At 47.5% G+C, this 22,391-nt stretch overlaps 1 protein-coding gene across 1 annotated transcript in view; it reads left to right on the top strand.

The window, feature by feature from the left end:
• LOC147700950 (B-cell receptor CD22-like) overlaps positions 1-22,391 on the top strand; it is a 177,886-nt gene that overhangs the window by 81,909 nt on the left and 73,586 nt on the right. The window contains exon 3 of the mRNA XM_086929782.1: positions 1,250-1,463. Within this exon, the coding sequence (XP_086785908.1) occupies positions 1,250-1,463 (214 nt within the window). The remainder of the gene's footprint in view (positions 1-1,249; positions 1,464-22,391) is intronic.

The raw sequence follows: 22,391 nt of genomic DNA, 5'->3' as shown, positions 1-22,391 counted from the left end.
CTGTAACAAGCGACCAGTGCATCCTTGATCTGTCTGGTCCTGGCTGGAGTAGGTGTCACAGGGCAGCCTCCAAATAACCCCCAGGTCCATACCAATTTCTGGCGAAGGATCACACATTGGACACTAGGGAGCCGTGCCTGTCAATGGCATGCTTTCATTCAGGTGTTTGAGTGCACTTGTAACAGGGATAAGTGATCATAACTCCAGTATTCGAAGAGTAAATATGTTGAGAGCTGCTGGGTGGCCTCATTTCTTGTCAAACATGTGTCAAGGGGCTAGTAGCCTGTCTGGTGTGATAATGTAGCACAGTCAGTGCCAAGAATGAACATCTATTTATGTCTACATTTCTTTGACGCGCTCTGAAGTCCCATACATGTGTTGGCACCTTTGCCTACAATATTTTTTAGTTTTACTATGAAATTTATTGAAGGAAAAAAGAAAGATAGAAAATTGCTGCTGTACAGTTCTTTTTCCATGACCCTCAAAATGCTGTGTTTTATTTATTTTGTCGATATTTAAAGTGAGAAATCGAAATGCACTAATGCAATTCAAATGGGTATATAGCTTTAAAAGTGTGCACACTTAAACTTCATAAAATTATGTAAAATTATTGTGAGAATGTTTGTTTGGCATTTTGAGTGACCCAGATGAAAGGATTTCCCTCGAGAGGGCTTGGTACTAACACTTTTATGACCAAGGACTATGAGACTTTAACTCCCTTCTCGAGGAGTGCACTGGTAATAGGAGACTCCTTTGGCTACCATATTGGCACCTCTTTCAGATCTTAACCCGCTCTCCTCCCACTCAAAGTGGTCATGGGCTGTAAGTATCAGCCTGTGAGCCTTACGACTGGGAGGAGACTGTGAGAAGGAAGTCGTCGGTTGAGAATGATGCATTGGAGTGCACGGCAGAGTCCTTGAGTGACAGCTGTAATCCCAGACATCAAAATACCACGTTTCTCTCCCTCCAGCCATCCTGAAACCCTAGGCCCCTGAAAAATGGACACCCTGAAAACAGTGTCATTAACTGCTAATTATTAATAATTACAGAAATATTAATTGCTGGTGGAAATTGCCAGTTTAAATCTTGGTTCCCTTTCCTACCCTTCCTTCTGCTCTGTCTCTCATCGCCCTGGCTTGCTCTTCTAAAGAGTGTGAGAGCCACCCAGGGCCACAGTGGTCCTTCAAGCAGCCACGTGACGCAGGTGTCCTTGCTCGGCCTCTGATTGGCTGTTTCTTTTCCATTGCAGTGGATGAAGACCTGGTTGAACCTGGACACCCCAAACACCTTCCGCTGCTGGTACTACGACGTGAACATCACCCGCGGTGAGGGGCGGCTGCTGCTCCATATCCAGGACATCCAGCCCTGGCAGGTGGGGCCTTACCGCTGCGTCGCCAGAGATGGGGGCAACCGCAGCCAGGACAACGCTACCACCTCGGAGAGCTTCAGTATACCCTTCTACTGTGAGTACCAGCCAGCAGCAGGCCACAGGCAAACTCTCAGTGGGGAACCAGGGCACAACTGGAGGCTAGCCATTCACATCTCCAGAATCACCTGTGCAAGGCGGTTAGGGCTGTGGCAGAATCAGTCACACGTGAGGCAGAACATTTGCAAGGCTGCTAGGGCTGTGGGAGAGTCAGTCACATGATGTGCTATTGTCTCTGAACAGGCAGCAGGCCTAAGGTGTTATTAATCGCATATCAGGCTCCACTCAGAAAAGCAGATGGGGCTGGGACGGAGTCACCTGTCAGGCAGAACCAGTGAATGACCAGTAGGTCCAGGAAAGAACTACTCAGAGATCTGGGTTGACTCTGAGAGTCTGTTAGGATTTGGGGAGAGTGGGCAACATGTCGGCTCAGTGCTTTTAAAGCCCTTGGTATGGTGTGGGCAAAGTCAACTGCATATGAAGCAGCGAGCGTCTTAAAGTGTGAGAGCTGGGAGTAAAAGCACTTATTCACTATACAATCACCCCATAGTCAATCCAGAGGCGCCAAATCAATTACCATAACGCTGTCGGTGGCGTACGAAAGATTCAAAGTGGTCTCTCTTATAAATACTTTACAATGTATATGCATCCAAGTTTTAATCCGTCGTCATAGTAGTTATCATAGCAACAGTTAAAATACAAGTTAAAAACAAATTTCTCATTAGTTAAAAAACTTGTGTGTAATTTTCACAGCGCAGCACCATATAATATAATAAAAAAGAACACAAATGTTTATGAACATAACAGAGCAGGGAGGGAAACACAAAACAGACACAATTGTCTAAATTTAAAAAACTGATCTGTTCAATCTGGGATGTAAAATACTTCACGTGGTGTCCACATCACCATCTACCAAGTAACCGGTCGTCACAGATTCAGTGTTATAGGCACGTCCACGCGTTTCGGTGAACAGGACTTAAAGGCACCCATCTTCCTCAGGACAGACAAAAACGATTCTCCCACAAATGTGTGAAACAGAAACTCCTATTAAAAAACAAGGTTGCCCAAAGGCTTCGACACAGATAGAAAAGGAGCAGGGACAGTCAGTGCTCCAAAACAATGTCCTCTGAGTAAAGGATAAGCCCAGGGGGCACAGACTTCTTATATCTATCGCAGGGGTGTTCCAAAGGTTTGGCTCCTGCCTTAGTTTTAAATTCGTCTTTAGCCTACTTGGGATTTCAGACACTGGTCGAGATCAGAAATGCGGTCTGATGTCTACGCGACTAAAATCCCAAGGAGGCTAAAGACTAATTTAAAACCAAGGCAGCGGACATTGTTTTGGAGAACAGAGGGTCCCTGCTCCTTTTAGGAATATCTTTCCACGACCAGGGCGAAACCCCAACAGTGTAAAGTTCTTGGAGGATCCTCGGTGAAGGGTCGTGGCTCATTTGAAGTTTTATTATCTCACAAGAAATCTGGATCAAAATGAGGCTGTTCCCCCTTCGACATTGAACCGTTCCAAGAGTTTCTGGATTCCCACACTGGGGTCCGCGTCAAAGCCTTTGGGTGACCTTTTTTTAAATAGGAGTTTTTGTGTCACACATTCATGGGAGAATCGTTTTTGTCTGTCCTGAGGAAGGTGGGGACCTATCAATCAGGATTTATAAAGCGTGGCTCATCACCCGATTGGGTATCCAGGCGTTTGCTGGCCCAGACGCATATTCGAACAGCCAGGTCTTCAGTGCCATTTGGAATTCTAGAAGTGAGGTGCATTGGGGAGGCTGTTCCAGGTCTTTGCTGTGATGTGGGAGGAAGAGCGTTCTCCACTTCTGCTTCAGTAGATGCGGGGAGTATGAGAAGTAAAAGGGAGACGGAGCGTAGTCTTCTCGATGGTTGGAAGTTCCGGGGGTGGTTAATGTAGGCGGGTTCTTGGTTGTGTAGAGCCTTGTGTGCATGGATCAGCAGCGCAAAGCGGACCTATTAGTACTGAATCTTTAACAAGTGGGTACTTGGTAGACGGAGCTGTGGACACCACATGTAGTATTTTACACGCCAGATTGAACAGTTCAGTTTTTGAAATGTGGATAATTGTGTCTGTTTTGTGTTTCTCTCCCTGCTCTGTGTTATTGTCATGTTTGTATACTTTGGGGTTGCTGGTAACATGTGAAAGTGGTGGAGCGAGTTAAGTGCTCCACCGCTTCCCGAAACACACAATAAAAAAAGGTTGCAAAATAAACATGCTAGCATGCATTACAATAAAATAAAAAATAAAATAAATGTACTTACCCGGGCTGCATGCTCTATGTCCTGTCTGTGGCTCTGAGCACGATTTGAAGTGCAAACTTCCCTCAGCAATCCTGACGCTGCTCATGAGCTCTGCCAGGCTGGAATGGAGTGGCCTGGCTAGACGCTCCATCAGGCTCTGGAGGCCTGTGCTTCGTCTCCACCCAGTTGTCTAAGACAGCTGGGTGGACACCTGCAAAGTGCGATAGTAAGGCTGGCCATTGTAAGACAGCCGGCCAAACTGACATGCACACTTTGCAGTGTCTGGCCAGCCTTCCTCTAGTCCTCCATGCTGCCAACCAGCAGCAGAGGCCGGACACACCCTGTAATGACCGGATTTTCCGCTTAGATGGAATCCGCCCCTAGGGGCCCCTCCAACCCAGTCAGAACGTAACCACCTCTCTCCTTAGAACGTATTTACAATGGATATGGATACATATATGTATATCTCACACCTAAGGATAGGGGAATAGCAATAAACATGCATAGGTTTTCTATCATATCTTATTCACATCAGCTAGTCTCACGGCCACTCAGACCCAGACTAATCTACCCTAGGGCAGATATGACACACAATCTGGCGTGTCTACACATGGGCCTGCAGTCCCAATGCTCTCACTTACACTCGGTTCACAATCCGGCGAACCTCCACGTTGGTCTCCCCCCCCAATGCTCTCACTTACACTCGGTCCACAGTCCCGCGAACCTCCACGTTGGTCTCCCCCCCCCCCAACGCTCTCATTAACGCCGCATATCAACGACGACCACTTTCCTATGAACACCTATGGGAGAAACTTCTCATTTATCTACTTGGGATAAAACTAGGACAATGTGAATTTAGTACGTTTCTTCTAATTGAAATATGTACCTTCTGTTCCCGACATCAAAGGCCCCCTCGCTTCCTATTGGCTTGATCACTCCTTACCTGATCGGGATTTCACATCCGTTCATGCAAACAATGCCAAACACTAAAGATCAGTTACCACGATTGAACAGGAATACAAGGCACATGTCGGTTCACAATAAACCAGGGTATTTATTAACAATAATCACAAACACAATGCTATGCAATATATTTTCTGCAAAGGAAAGGTAAAGGTTAGAATGATTTAAAGAAAGGGCGGAGATCACCTGGTTAATATGAAGTCTGGGCTCGGCAGTCATCTAGGTTCCCTTCTCGTCTCTGTGTCTTGGCTCGTCTCAAAGTCACACCCTAGCCGTCACAAGTACACGTCTGCACCGCTAGGCTCAAACTCTTCTGCTTCCCTCCAAGTCACTGGAACCTTGCTGGTTATTGGCTACCGTATCTCTCTCTCTCTCTCTGTTTCTATGCGCTCCGCGCTATTTCTCCTTCAAACTTTCTCAGAGAGTCTCGGTTGTAAATCTTTCTCGGACTTCAAAGATGGCGACTGTCCGCCGAAGAAAATAATTAATGGCAGAGATGCTAACGGCTAGCTGCCGCCTATGAACTAACTCCCTCACTGTCTAACACCTTCGCTAATATCAAAGCCTGTTCCTTCATGGAAAGTTACGGCCAGTAACCTGCCGCCCACCAAATTCTTGTACCTCCCCGTACCAAGGACACGTTCCCAGCCGGCCGGCCTGAAGTTGTGTCTTCGGAGTGGAGAAAAATTCATTCCTTCGATAAGGGCCAGCCTGAGCCGGTTCTCTCCAAGCGAACAACACCTTGAAACTAAAACATTACACTTGACCTAGAAAGCCTCTGAAGCTACCAGGCAGAGGGCAAGATGGAGTCTGTCCCGTTTAAGGCCTACAGGGCCCAGAATACGTATAACTCCATGGAAAATATCCTAACACACTGGCACAAGGGTGGATCATGACTAATACTTATATATCTACTCCCTAGCTTAAATTCGTAAGCCCTACTCTAAGGAAAGGGGTACGAATATACCCTACCATGTCTCCCAGAGAGGTCCTACTTATAGTCCTAATCCCTACACTATAAGACTGATAGACTGGAGTCATTCTCCATCATTCTCCCTCCAAAAAGGGCCGGAAAAAGTCCGTCATTACACACCCCCATTTCTCCATCTCAAAGGCAGTCTGACTGCTGCAGCTCACCTTGTGAAAAATTAGAATACAAATGAAATCATTTCTTTGTCATTTACCATAGCTCACAGCGGACGGGGGTGGGGGGGGGTGATGCTCCCCCGCCCTCAAGAAGAAACCACACCTGATACACATATTTGTTAATTTTGTTCTATTATATGGTGTTGTGCTGTGAAGATTACACAAAAGTATTTTAACTGAGAAATTGTTGCTATGATAACTGTCAATGGTTTAACACTTGGATGCATATTATGTTGTGATATATTTTTAAGAGAGACCACATTAAGGGCCAGATGTAGGTAGCCCAATACCGGTCGGTAACGGACAAAATTACCGAATTTCGGCCGTTCCCAACCGGTATTTAGGGTTTGAGATGTGGGAGGCAGGTTTAAGGATTCTGTAATTTACCGAACAGTAATTTAAGGAATCGGTAAATTACCGAATCCTCAATGTAGGGAGCCCTCAAGTGAGTGCATTTGTGATTTGAGGATTCTGTAGTTGGTGGTAAATTTCGAAAACCATTTTAAAAAGCAAATTTTTGCTTTTTGAAAAGTGCGATGTGCCCTTAGGGCCTGTATGTGTGCCACATGTGCACCCATGCACTATTCAGGCCTGCCACCCTTGAAAATGTTCCCCCTATTACCGATTCGGTAATTACCGAATCGGTAATAGTGAATGGCTTTCCATTCATTCTTATGGGCCTCCAGTCCCATAGGAATGAATGGGAATTATCGATAAATACAGAATCGGTAATACCAAATATTACCAATTCGGTAACATTTACCAAATTATTTCCTACATCACAATTACCGATTCTTAAATACCGAATCAGTAAAATTCGGTATTTAAGAATCAGTAATTTGTGATTACCTACATCTAGCCCCTAATCTTTTGTATGCCTTGTATAGCTTTGTGGTACTGGGTTTGTCCTCTGGAATGATTGAAAGAGGACTATATAGTGAAAAAGTGATTCTATCGCTTGTAAAAGCGGAAACTAAATTCCATTCAGTGGTACTGAGCCCTGTCCCTGGTTTTGTGGGGTGATCTCTCATCCTTTACTACTAGAGCTGGGAGAAAGACACCCCTAATGACTTTGCCTTCTGGTAGCTGATGGTTGGTGCTATATTCGGCCATTGCTTCTGAAAGGCTAGTAAAACTCTGGCAAAGTTGCTGTGTTTGTTCTATAGTATCCAAAAGATTCCTCCTCCCCTTTGGAATACCCCCAGGTACAGAGAACTTCTGGAGAATTCTTCAGCAATGCAGCTGCATGCCACCAGGTGGTGCCCTCTGGCTCTGTACTACCTTGGAAGTGAGTGGAGTCCTATATAAGCGCCGCCCCTTCATGCTAATGTCAGTTCGGTTCTTTGTGTCCATTCCATAGGGATCTAGAGCTCGGCTCCCAGCTAGATAGTCTTCCGATAACTCTGGCAAACTGTGCACAGTGTGCTAAGGAAGGAAGACACACTGAAAAGACAACATTCAAGCCACGCCGAGACTGCAGGAAGATGATGCCGGGCACCGACCGGCAGAAAGGATGCCTCTGGTGCCAAGGCTCACGCCACAGCTCGAAGTCATGCAACAACTGTGCCCTCACCCACCCTGAGGCATTTTGGGACTCTATGTGGCTGACCATAGCTTACAGTCTAAGCATGCTACTCGTTCCTGGTCTCCGGCCTGATCCTGGGCACGTGGCCACTCGCACTACAAAGTCCACTCCCACTCAAAATCTTCCAGTAAGTCGAAGATAAAATCTCAGCTCAAGTATAAGAAGGTCAATCTGGACTTAATCCCATCCCATTCTAAGTCTAGTGAGAAGGCACAAGGGTGCCATGATAAAGATCACACTCCTCGGATGTCTCCTGGGTCCTAACCAATCCTACAGTCGGTGGCCAGCGTGCTCCAAGCTTCCCAACTGTTGTCGGCTTATAGCGACACCAGAGAGGCCAAGCTGCAGAATTTTGGTTCGAATCTGGTTCTCTGGAGCATCTTCAGATCCCACACAGCTGCTGGGGTCATCAGTCGGACTTCTTTCAGCGGGTCCCCATCCCATGCTATCCGCCTCCTCGTGACCCACTAACCGGGCATTGCATTAGTCCATGATCAAGTCCAGGTCTCTGACCCCCAACCGATGTAGGCCTTCTCCGTGTTTTAATCTGATCATAAAAATGCAACCAGCGGTAATAGAGCAAGTTTCCAATCCCAGATCTCTGCAGGTACCGTCCGTATCAGAAGATTCACACATTTTTGGCTCCATTTCCAACCTAATTTAGGAAGCCAGCGCCCCTTAGAACACTGATGGCGAGGAAGGGTACAGAGTGCTGACTCGTCATTCATTATAAAGATGACGCAAGCGGGCTAGAGACATCTCCTGGATCAGAGCTGGACTCTACACTTTGGCTACGAATGGAGGACATTGTTTAGTTTGGTGGTTCAGAGGGCAGATGAAACCCTAGACATTCAGTTTCCCTCTGTTGAGACTAAGACCAATCTGTTACCTGAGATTCTTCAACCAGGGCCAACTTCCTCTGAGCCCTTCTTGCCTTCCCCCTGAAGCCCTTACTGATGCCTCTCTGACTACATGGTCCAAGCCGTACTCATACTCTCCTTCAGTCGATGTTCAGCTGGGTGACATAGGCTGTCTCCAAGAGACTTGGACTTCCTGGCCAAGCATCCTCCACCAGGGAGCCATATTGTTGAAGTTTAAAGTATGGTCAATTCAAATTCCTTCCCGTCCAATCTTCTGCAAAGGGGTGTAAAAGAATTGGCGCTTTCAGCAAGGGATTGTTTTTTTGTGGCTGGCCTAGCGCATAGATGTTTAAATGTAGTTAACTCTTGGGTGGGTACACCCATGCATTATGCAATATGGCTGTCGTAGAGAACTCCATGTTCTCATTCATCCAAATGATACATGATGGTCAGAATAGAGTCAAATATGCGCTCCAAGGTATGGCTGGACCATACAAGCTGCATCGTCGGAGCTATTGGCACCAGTGTCGTGCTCAAAAGATATGCTTGGATGAGATCATCAGACAGGTGTCCCTAATGGATATGCCCTCCAATGGCTCCTGGCTCTTTGGGGAAAAAGGCTGATTTGGTGCTGGAGCGAATCAAGGACAGTCACACTAAACTACATTCTCTGGCTACTGGCTCCAGCTAAACAATTTCCCCACCAATGCAGAAAATTCATAGCCTGTTCCACAATGCCAGCACCCAGACCTGTACTGCAACAGAAGCCCAATCCTTTTAGGACTGTGGTTGCAGTACCGGAAGACACTATTAAAGCCAGCACGGGCAGCATTCCTCAAATTCTTCCTTCCCTGCATCAATGCATGGCCAAGCTGCTTTAGTTTGCCCTGCCAGGCTCATGCCTGGCATAATTCTGCATTTACTCTTCAGCTGGAAATCCATCCTGTCCGACACAAGGGTGCTACAGATTATTTAAAGGGACTATGGCCTGCCCTTTCTTTCGGTGACTCTTGGAGCAGCAGTCCGCTATCGTAATGCTGGAAACCAACCTTCTGTTGTCCAAGGCTGCCTTTGAGATGGTACCGGGTATGGAGATGGGGCAAGCATTTCATTTGTGTTACTAGCTCATTCAAAAGAAGAACAGAGGCTTGAGGTCTATTGTGGACCTCTGCCCGCTGAGTGCCTTTTTCAAGAAAGAAAAGTTTCAAAATGCTCCCTCTGCCTGGATATAGGGGACTGGATAGCTTCTTTGGACTTGTAGGACCTGTATTTTCCTATAACTGACTTTCGGTTGGTTCTTAACAAATACTTGTACCAGGTAGGCCACAAACACTTACACTCAGCTCCCGGGTATTCACGGAAGTGTTGAAGGCTGTAGCAGCCCATCTTCAGAGTTCAGGAGTACGTGTATTGCTGTACCTTGAAGACTGGCTGCTGAAGGCAGGCTCACCGCAGTTCATTGAAGACCACCCCTCGATGACAGCCAAACTCCTTACATTGTTGGGTTGTAACACCAAGGAGCCAAAGTCCCATCTGAGCCCTACAGAGGATACTGTTCATCTGGGTATGGTGGTCTTTAAAGCCTTTCCTTCACGGCAGCAAGTTGGGGATAATTTATGATACAATCCTGACGCTTGGGGATCACTGATGGATGTCAGTGAGGCTGGCTCTGAGGTTTCTATGCCTTCAGGTCTTGTGTGTCCTACTCATCGCCAGGTGGTGCATGTAGGCCTGACCGCGAAACCTCAGATCTCAGTGGGGCCAGCATCAGGGCTGCCTCTTCAACTCCATTGAGATCTCAGAAGAGATGACACCGGCTCTGGAGTTGAGGCTCGTATGAGCATCCTGAGCTATGGTCACTCTCTTCCCCCACCCAGAGTTCGCAGTGGTGACAAATGGCACTGGCGGTCTCGAGGGGGCCAGATAGAAGAGGGGGAGATCGAAAGTCCTCTGGTCCATGTTCGAGAGCCAGCTTCATAACAGTCTTCTGGAACTTCAGGTGATCAGTCGGCCCTGAAAGCTTTCCTGCCGTTCATCAAAGGGAGGTGGGTGCCATGTGGTGCTGCAAAAAGCAGGGCAGAATGGGGTCCTGGATCCTGTGCCAGGAGGCGTTACAGGTGGCTGGACCAGCAGAACTTCTTCCTGGTTGCCAAACACCTAGTGGGATCCTTGAATGCCCAGAGTGGATGTACTGAGCAGGGGTCATCTGGCAGATCACAAGTGGCGTCTGTCCCGAGGTGGTGAAGGGCACCTTCGATTTAATGGGCATGTCCTCGACAGATCTATTCGCCACTGTCAAGAATGCAGTGTCAACAGTTGTGCACAGTGGAATTTCCTCTGATCTACTTGTTAGGAGGCACATTCTGCCCAGAAGTTAGGTACAGACTCCTGTATCCCTTTCCGCCACTACCTCACCTGCCTCGGGTTCTGAAGAAGATCAAGATATACCGGGCCCAAGTAATTTTTATCTCACTGGACAGATATTGAAAAGTGTGTGTAGCGGTTTAGAGAAATCAAGGGACAAACCAGAGCGTGGAAGTGACGTTTTTTCCCCCAACCACTTTTCTCATTTGAGAAGCCAGTCTTCCCCAAAAAAAATGTCCATAGGTATGTCCGTTCTTTCTTTGCCGCGTTGGGGTGCTTAAATATTCCACTCCTCATTCTCCGGGTCGGTTCCGGCCTTCTGGGGTAGCTCGCAGGTCTGGTGGTTTGGAAGCACCAAAACAAAACAAATGGAGAAGAACGTGGAAGCATGTTGTTTTACTCGTGGGGAGGGTAGGGTGTGAGGGACCACCAAAACGCCACAGTGCTCTATTTAGGATGAGAGGTGTCTGGGTACAGTTGAAGAGGAGGATGATAGAGGCGGTACACTGCCCTAGTTACCATTCCAGTCCCTCCTACCAGTCCAACTCGCAAACCGGTTGGTGGGAATATGCCAGATCTCTTAGCTTTCCTAGCTTTGATCTTAGCCTTTGCGTGTATTCCAGCATCCCTCTCGTCTCTTATGCCTCCTCCTTCTCCCAGGGCTCCTTTGTCATAACAAGCAGTGATCTGGGTTGATGCCCATACAGCATCTCGAAGGAGGATCAGCCTAAACTGCTTTGTACCTGCCCTCTCAGTACATACAAGGCGAGGGGAAGGAGTTGATTCCACACCTTACCTTCCACAGCAAGCATTTTCTTAAGCATCCTCTTCAGGGAGCCATTGTACCTTTCGACTAATCCATCTGTTTGCGGGTGGTAAACCGAGGTTTTGATATGACGGAGGTTCAAGTTATTACAAACCTCCCTCGTTAGTCTGTAAACAAACTGGGTGCTCTGGTCTGTTAAGATTTCCTTGGGGAAACCTACTTGGGAAAACAGCTCTATCAGTTTTTCAGTGATGTTATGTGTTGTGGGGGCCCTGAGTGTAAAAGCCTCTGGGTATTGTGTGGCATAATCTACTATTACGAGGGCATATTGGTTTCCTTTTTGTGTTTTAGGAAGGGGACCGATTAAATCCATTCTCACCCTTTTGAATGGGGAGCCTATAATGGGTAGGGGTTGTAAGGGAACTTGTGGAGGCCCATGGGTATTTCTCTTTTGACAGACATCACGGGATTGGCAATAGCTGTTTATGTCCCTATAGACCCCAGGCCAAAAGAAATGACTCCACATTTTGGGTGGTCTTTTCAGCTCCGGTGTGTCCTGCCGTAAGGTGGGAATGTGAAAAATACAATATTTGTTCTTTGAAAGAAGTAGGGACTAGGATTGGGTCTGTTTTGGCACCCTGTCTGTATAATAGGCCTTCCTTAAGGAGGAAGCTGGGAAAGTGCTGGATCATTAGATTGGGCAAATCGAAAGCTCCTATCTAAGAGCCATGGTTCAGGAGTGATAAGGGCTGGTTGGGGATTTTTCGCTGTATTGGCTCCTTCAATGGGTTTGCCCTGTTTAATGTTCCTCAAAAACAAGTCTAAGAACTCGAGGTTGTCTCTTCCGATAAGGAGGTCCTCTGGTAGCCCCTCCAAAACCCCTACCCTGACACTATATGTAGACCCTTTGTGTGGAGTGAGGGAGATTGATGTGACTGGGTACTGCATTAGATCTCCGTGAACACACCTTATGTGGACTAATGTGTCTGGGACTATCTGACTGGGCTGAACATGAGTCCCCCTTATCACTGACTGTTTGCACCCGGAGTCTGAGGGCCTTCACAAATCTCCCATTCACCTGGACACTCACATAGAATGCGCTCTCCATCTCAGCGGTGTACATGACGGAACGTGGTATGTATCCTACTTCCATGGGTTCACCGGGGGGGGAAGTCTCATCCGAGGGCAAATATGGGCGAAGTGGCCCCAGTCTTCAAGTGGATCCCCACTGAATCAAGAAGGACGGTCACCCAGGCCCTCGTTGGCTGTAGACTGGACTACGGAAATGCACTCTACGCAGGAGCCCCGGCCAAACTCCTGAAACGGCTCCAATGCATCCAGAACGCATCCGCACGCCTGATCCTCGACATCCCTCGCCGCTGCCACATCACACAATCCATCTGAGAGACCTGCACTGGCTCCCCATCAACAAGAGTATAACCTTCAAGCTCCTCACCCACGCACACAAGGCACTCCACAACACCGGACCTGCATACCTCAACAGCCGACTCAGCCTCGATACCCGCCAGCTCCGATCCGCAGACCGCGCCCTAGCTACTGTCCCCCGCATCCGAAGAGTGACCGCCGGCTGCAGATCATTATCCCACCTCGCCGCCAGGACCTGGAAACACCCTCCCCATCCGCCTGCAGCAGATCGAAGACCTTCTAACCTTCAGGAGACTCCTCAAGACCTGGCTCTTCGAACAGTAGCAGCTCTTCCCCCACCCCCAGCGCCTTGAGACCCTCACAGGTATGTAGTGCACTTTATAAATGCTATGACTGATTGATGGATTGAGTCACCACAATCGAAGCGCTGGGGCCCTTTGAAAGTGGGTATCTCAGTTTTCTGTGGCCGTATCTTCGGGGGCTCTGGTATATCCTTTGGACGTCTGTCTGTCTTTACAGGCCCGGGTCTGAGATGCTTTTCAGTTTCCTGTATGGGGTTTTTTTGTTGTGCCTGTGAGAAGGTTGTGGCCATCTCGATCACCTGATCAGTAGTAAGGTTATTATGGTGACGAAGCCAGTGTTGGGTGTTGTACGGGAGGGCAACCAGGAATTGCACTAGGTATAGGCGATCCATGATTTCTTCTTTAGTGCTCACATGGGGTCGCATCCATTTGTCTGCAGCTGCTTTCAGCGAAATAGGGTCTTTGAGTTCTCTCTGGTATACCTTTTTCTTTCCTGAAGCGTACGCGATACGCTTCTGCATCAAGACCTAGGTGGTTTTAATATGGTATCCTTGATTTCGTAGTAGGGGGTATTGCTGGTGGCGTTTGCCACTTGATATGCTGATTGCGCCTCCCTGGTTAGAAGGGGGGCGATAAAGAATTGAGGAGGAATGCGTCTGGGTCCTCTCTGGCCACGTATTTCTGCAACAATACCCCGGAGAGGTTTGTGGTGTGACTCGTGGGCTCTCATGATGGAGGGGTAGGTACGTCAGTCATCAGTTTCTGAAGCCCCTCCAATTGGGCAGCAATGCAGTCAGTAAAAACCTCACGGTCAGCCACGGCCGACATCTGCCGTTCCACGGCCCATCCCAGCTTGTCCTGGCCTTTGATTAGGCGTTGGATTAGGGCGTCAGTATTTGTTGGGCTAATGTACGGCTTTATACCCGCCTTCTCCCCCACTTGTAGTGGGTTAGAGAAATCTAGGGCCAACCCAGAGCGTGGGAGTGAAGGTTTTATTTTCCCCAAACACTTTTCTCCTTCAAGAAGCCAGTCTCAAACATAAACTAAAATGTCCATAGGTAAGTCTGTCCTTTCTTTGCCGCATTGGGGTGCTTAAATATTCTGCTCCTTATTGTCTGGGTCGGTCCCGGCCTTCTGCGGTAGCTCGCAGGTTCGGTGGTTTGGAAGCACCAAAACAAAACAAATGGAGAAGAACGTGCAAGCACGTTGTTTTACTTGTGGAGAGGGTAGGATGTGAGGGACCACCAAAACGCCACAGTGCTCGATTTAGGAAAAAAGGTGAGCGGTGTCTGGGTACGGGTGACGAGGAGGATGATATAGGAGGTACACTGCCCTAGTTACTGGTCCAGCCCTTCCTCCCAGCCCAACTCGCAAACCGGTTGTGTACCTGCGATAGCCACGCTCCTCCTGGAGTGTGGCTGGACGAAGTGCAGGGTCATTCGCTTTCCGGCATATCTGTAGGTCCTCTCGGGTCCACGTCTGTTTCTGCCTCCGCCAACTCTGTGGTCCGTTATTCGCTTCCGCTGTACTCCACCTCGCTCATCTTCTTCGACGCTCTACTGTTGGAATCAGCACGTGCTGGTTTCCTGATTTCCTCCTCCCTTATTGGCCAGGGGGTGATGATGTTGCAAAAGGGGGCCGGTCTTTCCAGAAAACGACTCTGGTTAAAGGAGCAGTATTGAATTTCGTTGACTACATCTGGTGTAGTGTTCAAAGTGTCAAGACCTTCATCGTGCTGTGGGAAACAAGAGGGCCATTGGAAGGAGAGACATACCACCAGTCCTCATTATATTTATCTTTTCCCAACTCACTAGGGACCTCGTGACACACCTCGTGACAGTGTGGTATTCAGAACTCCTGAGTATTTGCCCTCCAATCAGGCTTCTCCTTCGGGCGGACCTACTGTCTCCGCAGCAGCCCAGGGTCCTACATCAGTGTCCACAACCCACAAGCTACCGCCATGCATTGGAGATTGAGCCGGAGCAGCTGAATGTGAGTGACTTTCTGACTGAGGCAGCTCATGTCATCCTTGCAGCTAGACGTCCTTCTCTGGAGCCAATCTACGCCAGATGCTGGGAAACATTTCCCGCTTACTCTATATTGCTCAAAACACTGACCCCTTACACGCCAAACATTCCGATGTCCTTTTGTTTGTTCTTCTGTTTGCCCAGCAAAGCTCTGTGATGGGCAGAGGGGAAGGGTATTAATCAGCTCTTTTGGCCTTTCTTTGTTTACCCGACCAACCATCTTTGTCATCGGCTATGGTACGTAGTGTAAAAGGTTTGATGCATGTGCAAGGCTGAGAGGAGAAGGGTGCAAGGCTGAGAGGAGAAGGGTGCAAGGCGGAGAGGAGAAGGGTGCAAGGCGGAGAGGAGAAGGGTGCAAGGCGGAGAGGAGAAGGGTGCAAGGCAGAGGGGAGAAGGGTGCAAGGCAGAGGGGAGAAGGGTGCAAGGCAGAGGGGAGAAGGGTGCAAGGCAGAGGGGAGAAGGGTGCAAGGCAGAGGGGAGAAGGGTGCAAGGCAGAGGGGAGAAGGGTGCAAGGCAGAGGGGAGAAGGGTGCAAGGCAGAGGGCAGAAGGGAGAAGAGTGCAAGGCAGAGGGGAGAAGGGTGAAGGGCAAAGAGGAGAAGGGTGAAAGGCAAAGAGGAGAAGGGTGCAAGGCAGAGGGGAGAAGGGTGCAAGGCAGAGGGGAGAAGGGTGCAAGGCAGAGGGGAGAAGGGTGCAAGGCAGAGGGGAGAAGGGTGCAAGGCAGAGGGGAGAAGGGTGCAAGGCAGAGGGGAGAAGGGTGCAAGGCAGAGGGGAGAAGGGTGCAAGTGGGTGGCCGAGAAGGGTGCAAGGCGGAGGGGAGAAGGGTGCGAGGGTGAGAAGGGTGCAAGGGGGAGGGAGAAGGGTGCACGTCAGAGGGGAGAAGGGAGAAGGGTGCAAGGCAGAGGGGAGAATGGTGCCAGTGGGTGGCCGAGAAGGATGCAAGGCAAAGGGGAGAAGGGTGCAAGGCAGAGGGGAAAAGGGTGCCAGGGGGTGGCCGAGAAGGGTGCAAGGCAGAGGGGAGAAGGGTGCAAGGCAGAGGGGAGAAGGGAGAAGGGTGCAAGGCAGAGGGGAGAAGGGAGAAGGGTGCAAGGCAGAAGGCAGAAGGGAGAAGGGTAGAAGGCAGAAGGGAGAAGGGTGCAAGGCAGAAGGCAGAAGGGAGAAGGGTGCAAGGCAGAGGGGAGAAGGGTGCAAGGCAGAAGGGAGAAGGGTGCAAGGCAGAGGGCAGAAGGGTGCAAGGCAGAGGGCAGAAGGGTGCAAGGCAGAGGGCAGAAGGGTGCAAGGCAGAGGGCAGAAGGGTGCAAGGCAGAGGGGAGCAGGGTGCAAGGGAGTGGTCGAGAAGGGTGCAAGGCTGAGGGAAGAAGGGTGCAAGGATGAGGGAAGAAGGGTGCAAGGGGGATGGTGATGAAGTTAAAAATGTGCCCCCCCGCCCGGAAACGTTTCTGTGGAAGCCCATCCTGTGAGCTTCCAAGATCAGCCCCCACTATTATAGTGGGGGCTGAAAGAAGAGTTGGTTTGCAGAGGAAGAAAACTGGTCAGTAGGAAGTAAGGGGTCCTTTGGTGTGTGATAGTAAAGCCCGGTCCTGCTGCAGGTATGAAAAGAAACCGCATCATCGAGTGTGTTGTTTCAAGGCGCAGTGGGATCAGTTGGAGCAAACCTGATTTACTAGAGATAAAGATAGCGATACATGTTAATTTATTTTTTGTAAAATGACAGTGACGTGTTATGTATGTCTGTATAAATGCCAATCACTAATGCAAATAGAAATAACTGCTGTTTCTTGTGAACATCTTATAGCAGTGTCAGTAGCTTTTGTTAATGTATAGTGCATTAAATGCCCATTATTGTAATTAGAAAGCTGAATAATATTTGTCAATATTCACGTTTCATAACGTGGTTTGGTTCGTATTTCTTGAGTTTAACTGCATCTGATCAACCCGATATATTCTTTTGTATTGGTTTAAATCTTCAATGATACTTTATTATAAATCTTCTTTTATCATATAATATTTCTATATCTTTACATTTTCCTAACAAACCGCCTGGATGAAGCGCAGGTGAGACTAGCCATATACGTGCAGCACGCGGCAGGCGTAAGCTGCAAGATATGGAAAATGATCAGAAGTAAACGTCAAGAAAGATATTTACATGTTGTATATCCCAATCCACGAGATCCAGTGAGGGAGCAGCTAGGTACCGAGAGGGTGCAGAGCGTTGCGGGCGGTGTGCCATTTTCGCTCCCACCCCCCTCCTGAGTTCTATGGGGCGTGGTTCATTTGTTTACAAACTTCTAGGTTCCTCGTAATAGAGGTAAACCCCCATACTTACAAGTTTGTATGATTTTATTTTCATGCACCTTTTCACACATAGTGCTATTTTGAACTTTCACTGCCTTTGGCAGGGTGGGCCTTAGCGTGCCCAGACCTGTCAAGGTGACACTCGCAAACTGGTCCTGAAGAAAGCCCTGTAAAGTCACACATAACACGGGCAGAAACATGTTGACCTCTCTTTAAAGGGAAACACCAGTATACTTTATTTGGTTAGTTTTCCCCACACATAGAAAGCTCTTAATATGTCAGGTTGACCAACCAATAAATGATTTTTTGGTACAACCTTGGACATTTTTAAATTCACTACTTTTTCAGTCCCTACCCTCACGAAAACCTGCTCCGCAGTCTCCTGGCGTCGCAGCACACCGGGGAGGTATTCGATCTCTCCCGGTGGACCCGATGATGAAGCATGTCACCACTAGGGTGACATCTTGCATTTTTTCTTGAAATTGGTCTTTCCATACGACCACTTACAACTGGCCTCAATCTCACGTGCTATAATCATTCTGAACGCTTATTCTACGGACACTCTTCCTTTGTTTATTTGCTATCCCAGTAATGTCCATTTGTTGGATTCAAAGATATGACATGCAGAAAACTTCAAGAGCTGCTAATCCAATAACCACGGATAAGGAAGCCGTAAGAACACGAATTAAAGAAACATCATCCATGCTGATAGGCAGTACATTGAATTGAAAAGTACATTAAAACTTATTGGTGGGATTAAGTCGGAAGCACAGAGGCCAGATTATTCGTTCTCGAGTGTTAAGCCTGTAGGCCTTCATCTGTTAATATTAAAACTGGACGCGTTTATTAATATATACTGTGGGATTAATTTCTTCCCGCGCTAATATCGTTCACCCCATTCCTCAGCTCATCTAATTCTGTCACGCTCCTCCATATTAGTAGAGAGGCGGGAATAAGTAAATTAATAATTAGGGGGTGCTTTGCGGACAGTGACCCTGACATTTTGATTTTTTCCTTTACACTAGATTACATTCGGACAGAGTTGCTTCTGCAGTGTCCCTCTGTTTTTTAATGTTCTTTTTTTAAATGGGCTTCGACATTGTGATTGTTTTTCAGTATAATTTGTATCTGTTTTTAATAATTAAAGAATAGTTTATTTTTATGTATTGCTTGTTTATACTGACAAAGGGTAATGGCCAGTCATTACTATTACGCTGCAGTGAACTTCCTTCGCTGCCCAAAGATCCCCTCCAGGCAGGCAGTACTCCACCTGGGTTGCACAGGTCATGACCTCTGCGCACACAAAAAGCAACCAGACCTGATCAATGCGGGCAAGAGGCCTTATTCACTTTTCTGGACCCTTTTCTTATATGCACCATGAATGTAAGATAATAAAAAAAGAAGGTTAATTGCACGGACAGCCAACCAACTAGATATCCATAATGTCTCCTTTTACAATTAGTGTGACTATTCAATATTTCAATATTTACCGGGTGGCATCCAAGGCCCCTCGTACCAGCTATGCACCTAATCTACAGGAACTCAATTCTACTGTGAGCCCTTTTAAAGAACACACTTGTGTTGTCCAAATTCTATTAAAAATAATTTTACCAAGCGTTAGTCTCTCTTTTCCGTAAGCGTTCTATATACACTTCATCCTGATTACATATTCATCCTGTTAATACAGCTTTTCTTCGTGCCACTCTACATATCAGTAGCCGTCTAATTGCAATTTAAATCATACCGGCTGGTCTCTTCAGTATAGCACCACTCGATGTTTAGCACTATCACTCTACTGCAATCGAAATCATAGCTCATATCCTTAAGATGCGTAAAACAGAAGTTTGCAGAAATGCCATATGTGAGCCTTTGCATACTCCAAACAACTTTCAGATAAGCTCTCCAACCACCCGGGATTTAAAAGACTCATCACCCGTCTTTACAACTAGCTTTCCTCCGTCACCTTACCGCATGTGCAGACCGACTAGCGTTGTCTCGTTCTTCTGTCCAGTGAGTTTGTGAAGCCTACTTAACTCGGCGGTACACGTACCGGAAAACAGCCTGTTTCCATGTCACGTGGCACACTGAGTGTGGGGGGGGCACCATCTTGGAATGGTGAATTCCAAGATGGTGAGACCTACACTGGCTCCCTGTCGACAAGAGGATCACCTTCAAGCTCCTCACCCACTAACACAAAGCACTTCACAACGCCGGACCAGCCTACCTTAACAGCAGACTCTGCTTCTACACCTTCACCCGCCAGCTCCGCTCCGCCAGCCTCGCCCTCGCAGCTGTCCCCGCCTACAACGAATGACCTCCTGCGGCAGATCCTTCTCCTACCTTGCCGCCAAGACCTGGAACACCCTCCCTACCCACCTACAGCAGACCCAAGACCTACTCGCCTTCAGAAGACTCCTCAAGACCTGACTCTTCAAGCAGTAGCAGCACCCCCCCCCCACTCCCCTCAGCGCCTTGAGACCCTCACAGGTAAGTAGCACACCCTACAAGTACTTTGATTGATTGAATCCATGTAATGGAAAACTGGTAGCAGTTCTACGAGAGCCACTCGTGCCCATCATTATTCTTTACAATCAGGTTTTCTTATCACTATTGCTGCAATTGATAAAAACACATTCTGGAATCCATTTCAAAGGATGCTTTCATTTACAAAGTTGCACCAGTTTATTTTACCCCTCCCCATCTATTTGCATACACGATTTTGTATTGAGTACAAATTGTTCCCCTTTTAAGAAGAAACCAGCTTAACTTGAAGGGCAAAAATAACTCCCAGTGTAGGAAGAAATTAAAGAGATTTGGAAGGATAGAGAACACCATCTTGGAATCAAAAGTACAGTAATGTCACTAGTCTCAGAGCCCTGAAGCAGACATTCACAAACTGACCTTTTTCCACTCAATATAGTCATTCAATCCACATTGATCCGCCTTCTCCAAAAAAATTCCAACGTGCCTCCCTATTGATTAAAGTTCTCTCGATATTGTTTAAGTCACCTAACACCTTTTCTAGCACAACCCACTTCAATGTTCTAATGTTCTAACCTCATGGTTCATTTCTTTAAAATGTTGCATTAGTCTAGTGGTAAGTTTGACTGCGCGGATTGTACTGAGGTGCTCCTGAATCCAAATCTGTATTTTTCTTGAAGTGAGCCCTATATAGTGGGCACCCACACAAGCACGTCAAACGGTAGATCACGTTCACTGTATTACAGTTGCTGAATTTTGTCAGAAACCAGGTTTTGCCGTTCATCAACCGAATACTGGTTGTTTTCTCAGTAAGATCACACATTGAACACAACCCACATTGGTAATGTCAAGGGGGAATCGATGACTCTTTAAGATACGGTCTGGGACTAGTATGGACCAATTTATCCGTTTGATTGCATGGTTGTCTGAACGCAAATCTGGATTGTGGCATCTTGAAATCTGCTGTTGCCAATAATGACCAGTCAGGACACAAGTCGTAAAAAAAGAAGTGGGGGACGCTGTCACCGGAAGTTACGTCATGACAGGAAGCGGCATCACAAAAGGTGCCGAGCTCCTCGTCCCAGAGAGGCCAAAGAGTGAAGTCCAGCTGTTTGGCAGGGGGACGGTGTCCCCTCGGTAAAAGAAGTGGGGAGACGCCGTTCACCCGTGTGGTACCCCGTCTCGAGCCCTGTGACCAGTGTTTGCGGATCACCTGTCGGATTTTCGTTGCTAGGGGATCAAACATCTTTTTAATAATAACAAGGAAACCCAAAAGGTACCTAGGGACCATGGGCAAACTAACTTTTTCAAAAAACAGCGGTCCTTAGGATCAACAACATGAATAGAATGGAATATAGACTGCAATCAGTACTATATCAAACAATTTCAGTACCCAGCCGGGCCTGAAAAGCTTTATTCAAATATATGCATGGATAAACAAGACCACCAGGGGGGTCAAATTCACTATCTGATAGGGTACAAGCCCGTACCTATCACGGTCTTCCTTGGCTACCTCCTTTGCACCAATTTCTTAGATAGCACTTCCGACTGCTGTATATAGGCATTTGTAGAGGACCAATTTCTGCGATCACGCAGGAATTGATCTACGGGTAAAGTATCCCGTAGCGCCCTGGGGTGAAATGATTGATAGTGCAGTAGAGAATTCTTGTCATACCCTCTCGGATAGATATTGAGAGGCAGTGCCTGCATTGATCATTGATACAAGCAAAGGGTTTGGAGTAATGCGTTGGCGCCTCTAATTGCAATGTAAGTGTAAACCAAGAACAAATAATGAACGGTGCTACAGGTAAGAGGATAACCCAAAACCTCCAAACTGGACCGAAGTCCTTGAAACCATTATACAGATAACCTGTGCACACACAATTTTCATTGACCGTATTAATACTGTGTGCATTACAAAAGCAGGTGGCTGGGCACCTGAAAAACAAATAACCCATACGGAAAGAAAACGTCATTTCGTCCATTTTGATTGTGATGCTTTTGTAATACACACAGTATTAATACTGTCAATGAAAATTGCGTGTGCACAGGTTATCTGTATAATACCCGCATTGATCAGGTCTGGTTGCTTTTTGGGTATGAATTGAGTGGTGGGAGACCTGATCAGTTATTTTCCCTCTGTAGCTCCTTATTGTGAGAGACATGACCTCTGCACCCTTGGCAGGGCGGCGGGCACCCGCCAAGGCCTAAACAAAACCCCGAGTCTTGACGCCCGCTGCTACCGAAGAAAACTTGTCATAATCCTCAAGTAGGGTTTGTGTCGCTGTGAATTGTGGGTATAAGCAGGGAACGTGTTGACCAGTCATTCTACCCACGCCCCAGATAAATTCTCTAAAGAATAACAAGTTGTAATATTCTAAGGCCACCAGTAGATGGCAGAAGAGTTAACAGCATCTGAAGTATATATATAATACGATGCTCATACCGATAGTCGCAGGGTAAGCAATGTTTTGTTTATTGTGTGGCAGTGGGATTCTGCGGACTACTGCAGCTATTGTATTACATT

This window comes from Lissotriton vulgaris, chromosome 7 (assembly GCF_964263255.1).
Source record: "Lissotriton vulgaris chromosome 7, aLisVul1.2, whole genome shotgun sequence".
Lineage (NCBI taxonomy): Eukaryota > Metazoa > Chordata > Amphibia > Caudata > Salamandridae > Lissotriton > Lissotriton vulgaris.
This window is presented reverse-complemented; position numbering and strand designations above follow the sequence as displayed.